The sequence below is a fragment of the Tiliqua scincoides genome, chromosome 10, assembly GCF_035046505.1.
Source record: "Tiliqua scincoides isolate rTilSci1 chromosome 10, rTilSci1.hap2, whole genome shotgun sequence".
In the NCBI taxonomy this organism is placed as follows: domain Eukaryota; kingdom Metazoa; phylum Chordata; class Lepidosauria; order Squamata; family Scincidae; genus Tiliqua; species Tiliqua scincoides.
The window spans coordinates 20787981-20805393 of NC_089830.1; the positions used below are offsets into that span (position 1 = coordinate 20787981).

Genomic DNA, 17413 nt, shown 5'->3' on the forward strand with positions numbered 1-17413 from the left:
TCTGAACATCTTAGGCTAGCCCTGATCATAACATTAGCTTGGTGACAATCTTTTAGCTTGACAAAGATCAGTCCAAAATTGTGGACTTGGTGCTGGTCCAAGAACTCCTCGTGCTGAGGCACAATCAAACTCCCTTCCCCAATAAATTTGGGGAAGGTAAATATTTACATTTTCTCTTGAGTTAAGAACTTATTGGAATGTGTGCATAGAATTACAATTATTAGTCAAATCTTTGGTACTAATCAAAGTACAGTATAAGGCTGTAAGCCTAACCACACTTTCCTGAGAGCAAGCCCCATTGAACAAAATAGGACTTACTTCTGAATAGAACTGGTTAGGATTGTGCCCTAAGACATTTATGGTTAATGAGTTTTTTGTTGCCCCTTTGCCTATGAATAAATCTAATGTAACATTTGAATAGTTCTTTGTCCTTTTGGAATAATAAGGTGGTTTTTATTTCTGGTAATATAATGGAGTTGGTTATCTTAGACATGGCCAGAGAGCACAGTCTGACTCTGGATGAAATGTACCTGAAACAATTCAGAATTGTTTTGAGACCATACAGTTGATTTATTTATTATTTTAGGTTATTGACTTGGAATCTTTTTCTTCATGTTATTGGATATTGTTAATTTGTGTGTAGCAAGCCCCTTTGAGCCACGTGTTGGACTTGGGGAAAGCAGGTCGCACATGCCTTGAACAAACACACAAAAGGGATTTAAGGTTTCAGAGTTAGTTATTGAACCATTTTTTTCAAAGTTTTAGTTAAGATTTTCCCACAAGAAGTATGATAGAGTGATAAAACATTGCAAATGCATGTAGTGCCTTGGCATCCATGGGGGATCTGTTCTAGAACCCTCCACGGATACCAAAATAAGCATATAATGAAATCCACAGATTAGGGTACCTCGATCCTCCATCGTGACGACTTTCCAAATGGAAGTGGTAGATCTGAGTGCCATCCTATTCACCTTGTCTCAGAAGTAAGTTCCACTGTCTTCAGTAAGATTTATTCCCAGGTAAATTTGCACAAGATTGTAGCCTTAATGGAACTTGAGCTGCATACTGTCTCTTACAAAACCTTGAGAAAAAACAATGAATGAAACATTGACTTATGCCCTTAGGGCCTAGGCAAAAGTTTCAGTTTAATTCCTGAGAGGTCTCTTGAAGTCTACCTGAGGGCTGCTCTGGGTTTGGGGCAAGCCCAGTGAATGAGCCAAGAGACAGGTGGAGAAGGGAGACAGTGAAGCAATCCCCTCCCCACTGCTGACCTCTGAGGCCTTGTTGCTGGGCCAGCCAACTTTCAATGAGTCGAGGGATAGCCAGCATGGAGAAATCACCATCACCACCACCTTCAACGCATCAACGGATGCCCAGCATGGAAGAGGAAGCTGCAGATGTTGGAGACGTTAATGAACCCTCACCCAGCCCCGCAGACATCAAGTTAAGATTCAGGTTCATAAAGTTCATAGAGTGTATGGTGAAAAGAGTTCCCTTGAATTTAACCCTATTTCCCCCATAGGCTTAATGATTCAGTATCCCAGTGATTCCCAAACTTTTTTGACTGGCAGCTCCATTGACCTACTGGGCCTTTGACCTCTAACCATGGCTCCCCATTAGAGTTACAATCCTATAGATTGTATAAGGAGGCAGGCTTTTTCAAGAATTTTCAAGGCTCTCCAGTCTGGTTTCTGTGACTCCCCAGGGAGCCTCGGTTCACAGATTGGGAACCACTGTGGTATCCGCTAATTCAGTATCCTAGGTTTTGCAGGAACCTAACTGTAGCAGATAATGAGAACTGACTGTACATTCAAGGCAGCAAAAGTAAACAAAGCCAAGGATGGAGGAGGTGCTTTCAAAGAAGATGAATATTTTGGATGTTCACGCTTCCCCACCCCCCATCCCCGCTACTCACGCTCAAGATTAGAACAGGGGTGTCAAACGCATTTCATATAGTGGACCAAATAGCAGTCATGGTGCTTGCTGAAGGCCGGAAGTGACGACATTAAGCAGAAAGTGACATCATTAAGAGAAAAGTGACATCATTAAGCAGGTTATGACCAGAAATGAGCCCTTTGTTCTCACGCAGAAATTCATTGGCTTCAAATGACAGAAGAGAAAACTTGTTCATAATTTCAAGATATGAGTGAGCCCAGTTATCATGCTAGGGGGGTCCAAATATAACAGGGGCCAGATAAATTGCTTCCAGTGGCCGTATCGGGCCCCCAGGCCTTACGTTTGACACCCCTGCTCTGGAAGGTTTATAAATGCCGGAACTCTTGGAGAACTTCTTTGCTTTTGCAGCTCTTGGAGAGCTTTGGAAGCTTTTTTTTTTTTTTTCGTTCTACATGTCCCAACTCTGAAGGTCTGAGTTCCCCCAACCAGGAAAAAGCAGCCAGAGGGAAAAAAGCTGGCTGCTTGGGGGGGGGGGGGGTTAAAAGAACCAGGAGGTAGTAGCTTGCATTAGGCTACCGCTGTCCAAAGCCTTGGTGTCAGATGGAGGAACCACGTAGGTTGCAATTGGATCTGAGGGTGGGGGAAGGGAGGGATGGCTTATTCAATAAGTGCAAGTTCCAGGAAGTAGGTAATGTTAATGAGTACTCAGCTGTTTGTCAATGACACTGTTGAAGAAAGAACTGCCCAGTTTTCACAGAGGTAGATAGCAGGGAAAGGAGCAAAAATTACACCTTGGCAAGTGCGGTGAGACAACTCCATTCAAAGGTGAGTATGAGATCAGGCTGGGATGAAGAGACAGTAGGTACAACATCTATTCTCTGATGGAAGGGGGCCAGATTTCCCCCTTTTAAAAGCAGTTTTTCCTTTCCTTTTCCGAACTTCGCAGAACGCCCCACCCCTCCCCAAAGTATAAGGTTGACCCTTCAATGCCAAACGGTCCTCCCTTACGGACAACATTCTATTGGAGGAGTTCACCTATGGAGTGTTAAGGAATCGGTGCTCTGATGGGCATGGCTCAATGCCAAATCTGACCATTCTCTGATGCCAGCCCTGCCCCATACGTAGAGATGGGAGAAAACGGTGATGACGAAATAAAGACACATGACACCGCTTTCTGCACGTCTCACTTTTATAAACCAACCAACCAACCCCAAATCTGCAGAAAAGTAAAACTGTTTTATTTGGTTTTTATTTATTATTTAATGGGTGGGGGGAATGCATGAGTAATGACGGTGGGGTGACCCCTCTATATGTTCAGTTCAGTTTTAATCTTGTAAGTATGTTTAACAATTCCAAACAAGACCTGACACACTGTGAGTCCAGGGTGGGTGAAAGAGGAGAGGCTGTTTAACCCTTTCCAGTCTGGTTCCCTTTTTAAAGGGGTATTGCCTTATCACTTGCTGGGGAAAAGTTCTGGAGTTTCCCAATGCAGAAGGTTAACTTTGATCTGCAGACCTATTTGGTTGCAGCTGATGCCTTTGTTTAAACATTCTGGCCATCTGATAGCGACTTCCTTGTTTAGAAACGATGCTCACAGCAGGGCCGGCCCATCCATAAGGCCAAATGAGGTGGGTGCTTCAGGTAGCAGAACAGCCTCATCTCTGTCTGTGTACTTTTGACCCCACTGCTGCTCTTTCGCCTTCTACTGGATTGGAAATGGAAGAGGGGGATGGAGAGGAAGAGGAAACGTGGAAGAGTGGGGATTGCAGAGCTTGAACACTGAGGAGTAGGAAGAGCAGTGTCTGGTTCATCATGGGATAAGGGGGCAGCATTTGGCATGCAACCCAAACATTGGGAGGGCTTGGGTTTTCGCTCATTCATGTCACACTTTGCTTAGTTCTGATAACTCTCATCTTAGGCATATCAGACATCATTTGCCATATGGCCACTTCTGAGAATTAAGAACATAAGAACACCCCCACTGGATCAGGCCATAGGCCCATCTAGTCCAGCTTCCTGTATCTCACAGCGGCCCACCAAATGCCCCAGGGAGCACACCAGGTAACAAGAGACCTGCAAGGCTTCCTGGGAATTGTAGTTAAGAACATAAGAACAGCCCCACTGGATCAGGCCATAGGCCCATCTAGTCCGGCTTCCTGCATCTCACAGCGGACCACCAAATACCCCAGGGAGCACACTAGACAACAAGAGACCTGCATCCTGGTGCCCTCCTTCATCCTGGTGCCCTCCTTCATTGTCAGTGTTCTAACACTGCAGTCTGCTCTGATAAGATAGACATCAACATGATTTTATTAAAAAGCCTTTAAGGACTGAGAGGATTTGCTAATCAAGAACAGGGATAGTGTCTTGTGCCCTTCCTTAGAATTCTCTAGTAGTCTAAGTATTGGTTGGGGAGATTGATCTGTCAGTATCAGTAACTTGGTCAGAGGACATCCTGGGAACAGGCAGAAGTAAGTGTAAACCACCACCCCCCGTCCCTGGCATTAGTGCAATCTTGCCTTCCCCGTCGTGCCAAGGGGCCAGGATCAAGTGCTTCCCAGGTTGGTGGGTCATGATCCACTGGTTTGGGAACCACTCCTCTAGAGCAGGGGTGTCCAAAGTTTTTGGCAGGAGGGCCACATCATCTCTCTGACACTGTGTTGGGGGCCGGGGGAAAAAAAGCACTAATTTACATTTCAAATTTGAATAAATTTACATACGTTTACATAAATGAATATATTAAAGATGAACTTATATGAATGAATGAAGGTCCTGCAATACCTCAAGGCCTATAAAAGGCCTTGCACAAAGCAAGGCCGGCCTTTCCTTTGCTGCCACTACTGCATCACAGACGTGAAACAGCAACCAGTGGAGGGAGCCCTCATCCCACAGCTCACGCGAGAGGTCAAACAGTTGCCCTCACGCTGAGAGCAGTTGTGTCGGGCCAGGGCCAGTGCAGGCTCCAGCAAATCACCAGAGGGCCAGAGGCTTATTGAAGACTGGGAGCTCCCTGAGGGCTGCATTGAAAGGCCTCAAGGTCCGCACGTGGCCCCAGGGCCGGGGTTTGGGCACCCCTGCTCTAGAGTAACCTGCTTTGTTAGAATACTGGCAATAAATTCTCAGAAAGTGCCCATAAGGCAAATTATGTCTAAGGGTATTCTTGGTGCTTTCTCGTTGAGAAAATCCCATTTCATAGCAGTGGAAGGTGCTACTGGGCAAGCAGACATTTGGATCCACCAAACCAATGGCATATTCCAAGTCACACAATGACCTGAATAGTCCTTAAAACTACAAACTGTAGTTACAAACTGTTTCCATCTTGAATTCTTTCCAGTTGGTCAATGTTGTCAGCACCGTATTTCACCCACAAGGGAACCGTTTTCCCTGAAACAGCCCTTTACACAGTAGATCATTTCAACTATGTGGAAAATGAATTCCAGATGCTGGACGATGATGTTGTGAGTGTTGTTTACCCCAAATCAGGTAGGAAAGAAAATGGGTGGAATGCAAGAGATGCTCCTAGGAGAAAGGTCCTTCATGTTGCCTGAATGGAATTACCGGTGACAAAGTGTGGGTGGGAAGAATGCTACTCAACCATGAAAAGAAGCTCTTGAATTGGTCATGATAAACCTCCAATCACAATGTCTCTTCAAGAGGAGGAGGAGAAGATTGCAATGAACTGAAAGAAAACCAGCAAACCTTAAAGAGAAATAATTGATCAGTACCCCCTAAATCATAATGGGTTTTCTTATTTAGAAGATGTCTATCCCACTTTTCCTAAGGCTAGAAGCCTGGGTTGTATCCTAGGAGAATTAGTTCTAGTGCAGGGGTCTCCAAACCCCGGCCAGGGGGCCAGATACGGCCCGTGGCCAGCCTCTTTCCAGCCCGTGGCCAACCTCTGATACCCTGAGAGCATCTGGCCCAGTTGACCAAACACAACCAGAGTTGTGCTTGTGAGGAGGGGGAATGGGGGTCCATTTAAGTATGTGCTTTATTTCTTGGGCTGTGTTGGTGCTTGGAGAAATCCTGGGCATTTGAGCCTGTTCATTTATTCATTTCTCTAATTTATTTATTTAAATTTTATTTCATTTTCTTTTTCCAGCCCTCGACACTGTACCGGCTATTTGATGCGGCCCTTCGGCCGAAAAGTTTAGAGACCCCTGTTCTAGTGAAATCAATAGCCTGAGTTTACTGCAGGTTGCAAACTTCCATTCTTTCACTCACAGAGCATCATGGGCTTTGTAGTACGGAAAGAAAACAAAAGCAGAGAAGCTTGATTCTGTTTTCAGCAGCAGAAGGTGGGGTACCATTGGAAAAATGACGTTGCTGTTGGCAGGAGCAAGTTCAAATGACAGACAGTGGGAAATACACAGAGGAGCTGTGCTAAATAGCCCAGGGGAACCAAATGTACTGCCTGTGATAGAACAGATCTGGTACTATATCTTGGAATAGTAAAGGGGCGTAGTTTCTTTTCTCAAAGGTGGAATTCTAGTGTTTGTTGAGCAAATTGTAGGATCCGCATTCTCTGGAACTGGAGAGGTCACAAACTCACCAAATTATGTGGATATATCTGCAGTTCTTTAGTTCTCTCAAGTCTCAGACTATAGGAAATGTACATGAACTGAATGCTCCAGAACGGTAGGCAACTCTATATGACTTGGTTAGCATGAAAATTTTATCATATGGGGTGTATGGTCTCCTTACTAAATAACCTCCTCTGACCCCCTTTAAAGTATGCGCTCTGGCCCTGAGTGAAGAAATTCTGATGTGGCACTACATTGGAGGAGTTAAAAAAATCAAAAAGTTGCATTGTCTTTCCTGATCCAGTCTGGGACAGGAAATAAAGGCACACAAAATGTGAGGCATGTATATAGGCAAACAAGATCAGCTTGGGGAAGAAGAGTCAACCCCTAACATCCTCAGCTTCCTCTTAGGTACCCACTGGATGGGAGAAATCTTGAGCCTAATCCGGCAGGATGGGGACCCCACATGGGCACGTAGCGTAATTCTCTGGGATCGTATTCCCTGGATTGAGAATGCTCCAACCAAGGATATTGTCCTGAACTATGCTCCACCGAGGTTCATGAGCTCTCACCTCCCATTCCAGCTGTTCCCTAAATCCTTTCTCCACTCCAAGGCTAAGGTCAGTAAAAGCACATCACAAAGAGGTCATGCCCCACACAGAAGCTTCCTATGATGGGCAAAAGAGGTGAAAACTACCCATCCACATGGGAGATTTAAGGGATTCTGGGATATGCATTGGACTGCCAGATCTCCATGTTTAGCTCAGTCTCTGGTGTGTCGCCACCTCTCCACTCCTATCCTCCATTCAACATCGAGTGCATTCTATAGGGCCATTACTTCTGCTGATTGGCCAGGAATGATGGTGTGGAAACAGGTATCCATTCGCCAACTCTTGGTTGATCATAATGAGGCATCAGCAGTCCTCACCTCTTGAGTGAAGTAGATGGTGACCAAAGAGTGCTTGTGGCACCTTTTTTTGGGAAACTCCCTTCTTAGGCAGGCTCACCTGACACCAACCTTGCTGCCCTTTTTTGTTTTTGGCACCAGATGTAGACCCTTCTATCCTCCCAAGACGTTAATGTTGTGTTTGTGCAGTTGTTTTCCTTGATGCCTTAATGTTGTTGGGAGGGTTTTTAGCTTTTACATTTTTATGTGAGAAGCATGTTGCAAGGTGGTGCATAAAATATCCTAAATGAATAAAGACACCTGAGTTTTCTCACTTTAGTAGCAAAGGATGGACTCTGACCTGGGCTGATCCAAAACCTCCTGGCACCAGAGGCAAAGTGCCAGTTGTCGTACCCTAGTGTGGTGTCTTGCCAACCATATGCTGGCTCTTCTTTTGTTACCAAAGAGTTGGTTTTAGGAGAATTAATGAATTAGAGTCCAATCCTGAACAGTGTGTGCCGGCTTACCTCTGGTGCACATTGTTGCAAATGTGCCATAAGGCACATTTGTGGGCCCTAACGCTGGGCAAGCACTGCCATAGCCCAGCGCTGCATACCAGACCTCCGTGAGTGTACACCCTACTTAAAGGATGTTCCTTCTCCTGCCTCTCCTACAGATTATCTACACCGTACGGAACCCTAAGGACACACTGGTCTCGTTCTACTATTTCTCCAAAGCCCTTAAATTTTTGAAGGATCCTGGAACAATGCAAGACTTCCTTGAGGAGTTCCTGAGTGGAGATGGTAGGAAAACTCTCCATATGTACTAATTCAGCCCTCTGAATGCCACATGCATCCCCCTGGGACGGTTATGACCCACAGAAGACTGTTTTAAAAACTCTGTTGTCCCTGAAAGAATTTTGGAAAAAGGAGTCGCTGCCATAGATCTGAGAATGCTTTTTTTTCTTTCTTTCCTGTATCTATTAAATCTGTGCCAAACTCCCCAAGAAGCGGAACAGCTCATATGAGATTGCCTCTTTTTACCCTGTGAGACATCATGTCATACCGCAGGCCTTAGAGCAGCGGATCCCAAAATGTTTAGCTCCGGAACTCACTTTTTAACAACACACTATCAGGACCCATCTAGATTTACCACAATTGTTAAAAAAGATCTAAAATGAAGTAATAGTTTTATTTATATATTTATAATATTTTTATTTCTTTATTTACCAAAAAACATGATCCATTTCTTGTAATAAGGCAGCCCTAATGAACTTTAATGAATGCTCTCCTTCTTTTCCCATTTCTCCCCAGAAAAAATTAAAAAAAAGAAAGATATAACCTTCTGAAGTTTTTTTTTTTTTTTTTTTTGAATTCTTTAATAAGGAGCATCAACAGGGCACAATCTTAACCAGGTCTACTCAGAAATAAGTCCTATTGTGTTCATTGGGTCTTACTCCCAGGAAAATGAGGTTAAGATTGCAGCCTAAGATGCCTTTATCTCTTTATATCTACAGATGCTTTCAAAGTGCAGGAATTGAGCTCTTTGCAGAGCGGTTAGTAGTTATCTTGCAAACTGCAGTAGCCGAGCTCTTTGCCGGGCAATAAGCTCCCACAGTTTGCAAGATAGCTGCCAATTGCCCTGCAAAGAGCTCAGCTCCTCCAGTTTGCAAGGTAGCTACAAGTTCCTCTCAAACAGCTCAGCTAATTTGTTAGATACTTGCAAGATAATTTTGCGAGACAGAAACTCCAGGAGATGAGCTGTTTGCCGGGTAATTTGCAGCGATCTGATTTTTCAATAGCCTCAGAGCTTGAGGTATTAAGCTATCTGATCTTGTGCCTACATTGACTCAGACTCAGAAACCTTTATTGGCATCACAGATAACAAATAAAACATGCAAACAATAAAAGTAGCTGACAAATAACCTATAAAATAACCAGCAATCGTACATCTTTCCATTCATACAGAAATGCCCACAACATCCATAAATTCCCGGGATGCAGTTTCTCAACAATCATGACTCTTATATATTATAAAGAACATGCAAATATCTGTGCCTACTAAAAATCAAAGGTATTAGCAGTCATGCAAATGTGTTCTTGTTCTCTTCCTTCTAACAGAAAACACGCCATGTCCTGCTCCCCCCACCCTGGCAGGATAGCTATCTATCCCAAACACTGTTGTTGCAGATTACACAGGCCTACAAAATTGAGCATCAGAAAAGTTTTCCCCAAACTTTATGGTGGTTTGATATGAATTTGGGGTGCCGATTCCAAAAATGGCATCCGTTTTGCCCTATCATGTCTAGTTTTGGAGATATAGTATAGCCTTATTAGTGAATGATTCAAGCAGCTTCCTCATGAGAAAACCATGGTGTAGGTTCAATGCTTGAACCATTCACTAAAGAGGCTACGCCATGTCTCCAAAACTAGATGTGATAGGGCAAAACGGATGCCATTTTTGGAATCGGCATCCCAAGTATACCGAGGAATTGGTGTAATGTTTAAGGAAGCAAAATTTGTGTTGGCCTGTGTTATTATACGATTAGGCAGCATGTAAACATCATATGTGCCAGAGTCCCAACAGTCACAAGGACACGATCTTCCACTTCGTTCCATCCCCCAAAATCTTGTCGCATAGAAGATTAGATGGAAAAATATCTAATCTAATTTCTAGCTATATTTAATTTCTAGCTATAATAAAGGCTCAGCATTCCTGGGGATTAATCAAACAGTGTATATAATGGCAGCTTGGTTCTTGCACCCAAGAAAGATTAAAAAAAGGGTCAAACAGGTTCTTCTAGCTGCTGCTGTAAGCTCTTCTTTTTCTATATCCCACAATCTAATCCTTACCATTTTATTGCATGTTAGAGGCAAAGTACCTATCAGATCCCCTGAAAGTCCTTGGGCGCAAGCCTAAATTTCCCTTACCAAGTCCCTTGCACCAGCCCAGGAACTCCCTCCACAAGCCCCACGGAGGCTGGCACATATGGCACACAGAGGCTGGATTCAGGCTCTGTGGGCCAGTGGACGTCTGTGTGCTTGCAGGCTTGCACCCGAAGAGGCGCAAACATGCTTTATGGCACATTTGTAACCCTACTAGGCTGGCGCAAGGGACTTGAGCCAGCCTAACTCGTAGTTAGGATTGCGCCCTTGGTTACATTTTACCTCTGTTTGTTCTTCCAGTGGCATATGGCTCTTGGTTTGACCATGTGAAAGGCTGGCTGGCAATGAAAGACAAGCCCAACTTCTTCATTCACACCTACGAAGAGCTGCAGCAGGTACAGCTCCAATCTAGGCTGCATTCACATACCTTTCTTCAGCTTAGAAGGTGACCACCTCTTCACTTTAAAAAAAATGTCACTGTTTGGGGATAAGTAGAGGGTGAATGGAATATTGGTGAATGGAATATTGGCTCATCAGTGTAGGCACGATCTAGAACAGTGTTCTTCAACATTTGGGTCATGACCGCAATGGGGTCATGAAACCTCAGTTGGGGGGTCACGGCAACTTTCCAAAGCCCGTGCAAGAGAGGACTTGGATCCAATCCGGTCATGGTACTGCCTTATCAAAACCGAGTTCTTGCTATAATCCTGCACAGCCTTTTCTCTCTGTCTTGCCCTGTATCTCCTAAGGCCGAATCCGCTCAGGTTGCTACCTCACGTGGTGGAGGTACCTCTGTGGTACCTCACATGGTAGAAGGAGAGGGAAATGGAATGGGCAGGAGTGGGGGTAGATGGTGACAAGGGTGGGGAGATGGTGAATCAGGTTCAAGGAGGCAGTGGAATTGGTGGTGGGTCCCCTGTCTCATCCAATGTTTGTTTGTTTATTGGTGTCCTGGCATGAGAAAGGTTGAAGAACAATGCTCTAGAACAGGGGAAGCTGAACTTGCTTAATGTAAGAGCCACATATGATCAACTTCAGATGTTTGAGAGCCACAATATTGAGAAGCATTTAAATTTTTAAATAGATTTACTCACAGTGAATATTAAGGATCTGTTTTAATCCTGTGGACTCTCAGATTATACCCAGGAACTATTTATAAGGCTTGAAAATTCCTTATTTACATCTTATACGGTATTAATAGTGATGTAAAAAGGAGCTCAGCCAACATATTTTCATGAGATGCACATTATATGTCAGTGAGCTGCAAGAGACTTTTAAGCCACAGTTTGGTCACCCTTGCTATTAAGGTAGTCTGCATCTCATTCAGAGTCCCCTGCCTGAATGCTAGAGGTTGCCTTTGGTACCCTTCTGGCTCAGAAGCATGGTGGGAAAAGATGGGAGGTGGTCACTCAATGATTTGGGAGATACCTACCTTGTACTCTTAGTCATTTGGCTTGTCTGCCAACATAGTGATGGTTGAGAGCCCCACACACATAACAACCTTTTCAAATCCTTGCTGACAAATCTTCCCATCAGGCGTGTGGATATGGGAAGTGGTCTCCACATGACACTCCAGTGTGTGAATTTGCATTTATAGCCTCCCTTGTTGGCTTCTGTCATCCTCAGGATCTACAGGGCAGCATGGAGAGGATCTGCCGTTTCCTTGGGAAGGAGCTGACCAGCCAACAAATCGACTCGGTGGTGGAAAATGCCTCCTTTGAGACAATGAAGGACAACAAGATGTCTAACTTCACCCAAGTAGTAGATGAATATATGGACCACAGTAAAGGGAAGTTAATGAGAGAAGGTAAAGGCTGAGTCAGGCTGGGTAGATTGATGGTGATTTTGTATGCGGGGATTGACTTGAGTTCAGATGGGAGGAAGTTGATGGAACTGTGACATTGATGGAACCCAGTGCTAAACGGTTTGTTGAGGAGTTGTTGTTGTTGTTGTTGTTGTTGTTGTTGTTGTTGTTGTTGTTGTTGTTATTATTTTATTAATTTGTACCCCGCCTTTTTGCCCAACGGGCACACAAAGCCGCTAACAAACAATTTAAAAATACAACATGAAAAACAGTTAAAAACAATTTACAATGATTAAAAAGCTAAAAACCAAACAAAACAAACCCCGTGGATTTTCATAGAAAAAGCAAGAAAAGCAAGAACGCCAGACAGCCTGTCAACAATTAAAAGCTGTTTGAAATAAAAAGGTCTTCAGGCCACGCCGAAACATTAGCAACGAGGGAGCAGTTCTCAGTTCTAAGGGGAGGGTATTCCACAGTTCGGGGGCCACCACTGAGAAGGCCCTCTTCCTGGCCACCACCCCTCTCACATCTCTTAGTGGCGGCACAGTCAAAAGGGCCCCCCCAGAAGATCTAAGAGCACGGGCAGGATTGTAGGGAAGGAGGCGGTCCCTCAAATACCCCGGACCCGAGCCGTAAAGGGCTTTAAAATTCAAAACTAGCACCTTGAATTGGGCCCGGAACAGAACCGGCAACCAGTGTAGCCGCCAGAGCAATGGCTCGACAGAGTCAAACCGACATGCCCCAGCAGCCACACGAGCAGCCGCGTTCTGTACTAGTTGTAATTTCCGAACCGTCTTCAAAGGCAGCCCCACGTAGAGCGCATTGCAATAATCTAATCTAGATGTCACTAGGGCATGGGTTACTGTGGCCAGGTCTGCGCAGCTCAGGTACGGTCGCAGCTGGCGAATCAGCTGAAGCTGAGCAAAGGCTCCCCTGGCCACTGCCGCCACCTGGGACTCCAGGAGCAGCTGTGGATCCAGGAGAACCCCCAAGCTGCGGACCTGCTCCTTCAGAGGGAGTGCAACCCCATTCAGAGCAGGACGATAGTCCAGCACCCGAGCTGTGGATTTCCAAACCAAGAGCACCTCTGTCTTATCCGGATTTAATTTCAGCTTGTTCGCCCACATCCAGTCCCTAACCGCCTCCAGACAGCGATCCAGGACCCCAACCGCCTCCTCAGAATCAGGGGGAAAGGACAGATAAAGCTGGCTGTCATCAGCGTACTGGTGGCAACCCACTCCAAACCCCCAGATGACCAGGAGTTTAGTTGTGATTGAGGCTGCTTCAGAGTTCTTGCCTCTGGAGCAGATGTTTAGTTGGGAATACCCTCTTGAGATTATTGGCCTCTGCTCTGTTGCTGCAGGAAAGTCTGGCTCCTGGAAGAAGTACCTGACCGTGGCCCAGAGTGAGCAATTTGACCGTGTTTACAAGGAGAAAATGAGAGGTGTGACAGTGACCTTCCCATGGGACTGAAGAATGACAGATGGTTCTGTGCCCTTGTTCCTTCTGCTGAGCACCCTGCAATGGTTCATCACGATGTACACTATGTGGACACTGCGGAAGTGCCCTCAATGTCGGTGAAAGAACGTATCATCACATGTTCCCAATTTCGCTTCCCACCCTTGCACTGGTGGTGGACCCCAGGCTCCCCCCCCCCCAAAAAAAATGTTAGGACCAACAGGAGTGGGCAGAGATTGTCCCATCAGTGGCATGCTGATCCCTGCCCTTTTGCCGTATCCTATGTTGTGAGAACACTGATGAATGGAGCAGAAGAGGAAGTGTGAAGCAGAGGAGAGTTTGGGCTAGAGCGACTCTGACCCTCTAGTCCACCAGTCTTCTCCATATTTCCTCTTCTGTTCTGTTGTCTTCTTCTCTGAATTTAGGAAAGAAAACGAGGATCACTGATTGGCATGCCATTGTAAAAGACAGGGTCAGCATTTATCATACAGTCTTAGGCTGGCCCTGATCATAATATTAGCTTGGTGGCAATCTTTTAGCTTGACAAAAATCAGTCCAAAATTGGTCCAAGACCTCCTCGTGCTGAGACACAATTAAACCTCCCCCCATAAATTTGGGGAAGGTAAAAATTAACATTTTTTCTTGAGTGAAGAAGTTATTGGAATGGGTTCATAGAATTACAATTGTCTGTCAAATCTTTGGTACTAATCAAATTATAGTGTAACAGCCCAAACCTGAGCTGCCTGGAGCTCAGGGCTGCTGAGGAGATGAAAATGGCTGCCACGGCATCCTGAATGCAACCAGGCAGCCACTAGTGTCTTCTCGTTTCCCTTCCCTGGGGGTAAGGAAAGTAGCCCCACAATCGGGGCTACTTGATTCTGCAGCGGCAGCTCTGAAGCCACTGCAGAATCAAAGAGTTCTGTGTCTGGCCACAGAGCCGACATGGAGCCAAGGATATGGTGGAGCTGAGCTCCATAGGTCCCACTTTCCTCCCACCCAGCTCCCTCCCACCAAAACTCCTCTTTCCTGTCCTCTCCCCACCCTCCATCCCCCTGTCCCAGAACACCTCTTCCCCACCTCCCCCCATATCCCCTCCTACCTCTCTGCTGCCTTGTGGTTCAGACGACCACCAAGTGACGGAGCACCAGACTTCTATCGGTGCTATCCCAGCGTGAGCTTGGGGCCAGGGCTAAAACCCACAAATGTGACTTACGGCGACAGTGCGCTCCAGCTGTGAGCCAGTGTACACTGTTTAGGATTGGGCCTAAGATGTTTATGGTTTATGAGTTTTTTGTTGTCCCTTTGCCTATCAATAAAGCAAGTATGACACTTGAATAGTTCTATTGTTTTTGTCCTGTTAGAATAAAAGGCCATGCACAGTGTCCCAGACCCTCAGGAGGCCTTCTGAGCCACCAGAAGGCTGAAAATCAGCCAGTTTTCAGCACAGCTCTGGTCGCGATCCGAGGACCACATGTTGGGTAAATCCACAGGTTCGGGACCTGCAGTAAGGTAAAACCATGAGTTCCAAATCTGCAGATATGCAGGCACGACCTGTAGAATTTAAATTCAGCTGGTACAATGTTGGTGCTGGGGTCTCCAGAATTCATCCAATCAGATTCCAGAAATTACAGAAGGATCTGTAATCAGAGCTCAGATCCCAGATCCAATCAGATTCCAGAAATTACAGAAGGAGTGAAACGGTCTTCCACAGACCCGTCACCACAGTAGCTAGTGGTCTTGCATCAAAGAATGGCCCACGTTCACGTGATGCCTGAGATGGCATGCCAAATGCTGCCCCCCCCCTTATTGGATAATATGCCACCTTTTGCTTTCTCCACTATCCAGTGTTCTAGCTCAGCATTCTCCTACCCTCCTCTCTTTTCCCCTCTTCCTGTTCCAACCCAGCATGTGGAAGGATGAGCAGTATTGCTAAGTTGACAGACGGAGATGGCACCTCCCACCCACCTGCCACTGAAGCAACCACTTCATTTAGCCTCACAGATGGGCCGGCCCTGCTTAGGTTACCTTAAAAACTTGCCATTTTGTTTTCACAGAAAACTCCACGGGCTATGGCTCACTATATCTGATGCATGAAGTCACGTTTTCACTGAGGGTTGCACTTCATTCATCTGATGAAATAACCTAGTACCCAGTGAAACCGATGCTGAAATAAATTGATCAGGCTGTAAGGTTTGGCTGCAATTCTAGACCTATGGCCCTGGAATGGGTAGTCCAACCCTAACTGAAGTCCCATGCTGCGATCCAGCAAGGCCAGTGCAACCTTCTCTGCATGCAGTGTGGGGCTAAAGGCTGCTGGAGGACTCTTTGGGGTGAGGGGACTTTTGTCCCCTTACCCAAGGTAAAGCCCCAGCAGCCTCTATGGGGCTACTCAGATCCATGCCATCAATATTGCTGGTGCAAATCCAAGCCAAGCCGTGTTGGGGGAAAAGGCTCAGGAATGGGATATGACCAATGCCTCCTCCACTATTCCCGCTTCTGCCCCGCTCACCACCGCTATGCCCTAACCCCACCTCTGCTGGGAGGTAGCCAGCAGTGTGCCTACCTGCTCAAGTTAAGATTCAGGTTCATGGTGAAAAGAGTCCCCCGGAACCTAACCCCTTTTTACCCATAGGCTCTATGATTCCATATCCGCTAATTCGGTATCCACTAGTTTTTCTAGGAACCTAACCCCAGCACAGCAATTTTCAGTCACTGTGTCTACTGGTGTACCTCAAATGGTCTGCAGGTGTGCCACAGGAGTTTGGAGGGGGTTTATATATTAGTGGGGTATGTGATCTCCTGGCTAGCAGTGCAGTGTGCCTTGTCAATTGTCCAAAAACGGACCGTGTGCCTTGACAATTTTAACACCTTCTCAGTGTGCATTGAGAAGAAAAAAGTTGAAAATTTCTGCCGAGAACTGACAGTATATCTAAGGCAGCACATGTAAACAAAGCCAAGGACAGAGGATGATCTTTCAAAGAAGATGAATGTACAGGCAGACGCTGCTTAACAACCGTTTGCTTAATGATGGACCGCATATTGTGGTCAAAGCTCAATAAAGATACCCTTAATGAGGCAATTGCATCTTCCATAGCCTGCAGCAGAGTGTCTGTTTAGACAACAGAGAAGCTCTTAATGCAGAGAAGAGGCCGTCTATCTCCAGTAGCCTGTTCAGTCAGCTAGTGTCTGGCAGGGAGTATTTGTTTACACAACAAAGGCAATAGATTGGACTGAATGTTCACTTAATGACCTAATCGCATAACAACGGGGATAGGAGAATGTATTCCTGTCATTAAGTGGCACACACCTGTATATCTTAATATTAATTCGGTCGTCCCCCCCCCCAGTCACTCTCTAGGTTTACAAAGTCTCACTGAACAGCCCAAACTCTTGGAAAACTTTTTTGTTTCTGCAGCTCTTGGAGAGCTTTGGAAGCCTTTGTTTATTTTCATTCTACATGTCCAGTAGGCAACTCTGAGGCTCTGATCTCCTTCAACCAGGAAAAAGCATCCAGAGAGGAGAAGGCTATCTGGTGGGGGGGAAGGGGGGTTAGAAAAAAAGAACCAGGAGAGTGACTTGCATTAGACTCTGTCCTCAGTGTCAGATGCAGCATGTAGATCAGGGGTGTCAAAATATAATGCAGCTCCTGAAAGCTTTTAATCCAGCCCTCAGGCTCTCAGCTGCTCAGCAGTGCTGAGGTGTTAACACTGAAACAGCAGCCCACATAAAAATGGGCTTTCCCATATCTTGAAATATGATCAAGATTTGCATATTTTCATCATATGTGGTGGACATGCGAAAAAGCAAAGAAATACTGGAAAATGATACATAAAGTGTTGCAAGAGATATTGCATTGTGTATTACCATTCAAACCAGAAATATTCCTCCTAAATGTGACATCAGAAATTAAAGACCAATCTAAGAAACACCTTATTGTACATATTGCTACAGTGGCAAGAAT

At 45.5% G+C, this 17413-nt stretch overlaps 1 protein-coding gene across 1 annotated transcript; it reads left to right on the forward strand.

Annotated features, from left to right (window-relative positions):
* The first annotated feature begins 5237 nt into the window (after positions 1-5237).
* LOC136661533 (sulfotransferase 2B1-like) lies at positions 5238-13467 on the forward strand. The gene is made up of 6 exons (XM_066638818.1): positions 5238-5379; positions 6831-7039; positions 7982-8108; positions 10491-10585; positions 11817-11997; positions 13358-13467. Exons 1-6 carry the CDS (start codon positions 5238-5240, stop codon positions 13465-13467), a joined length of 864 nt encoding a protein of 287 aa, XP_066494915.1.
* The last annotated feature ends 3946 nt before the right edge of the window (positions 13468-17413 follow it).

Excerpts from the sequence above, each read along its gene's own strand:
- LOC136661533 (XM_066638818.1), top strand. The coding sequence starts at position 5,238 with ATGTTGTCAGCACCGTATTTCACCCACAAGGGAACCGTTTTCCCTGAA. Across the intron at positions 5,380-6,830 it reads TGTTGTTTACCCCAAATCAG|GTACCCACTGGATGGGAGAA; the intron begins GTAGGAAAGAAA and ends GCTTCCTCTTAG. Across the intron at positions 10,586-11,816 it reads CCTACGAAGAGCTGCAGCAG|GATCTACAGGGCAGCATGGA; the intron begins GTACAGCTCCAA and ends TGTCATCCTCAG.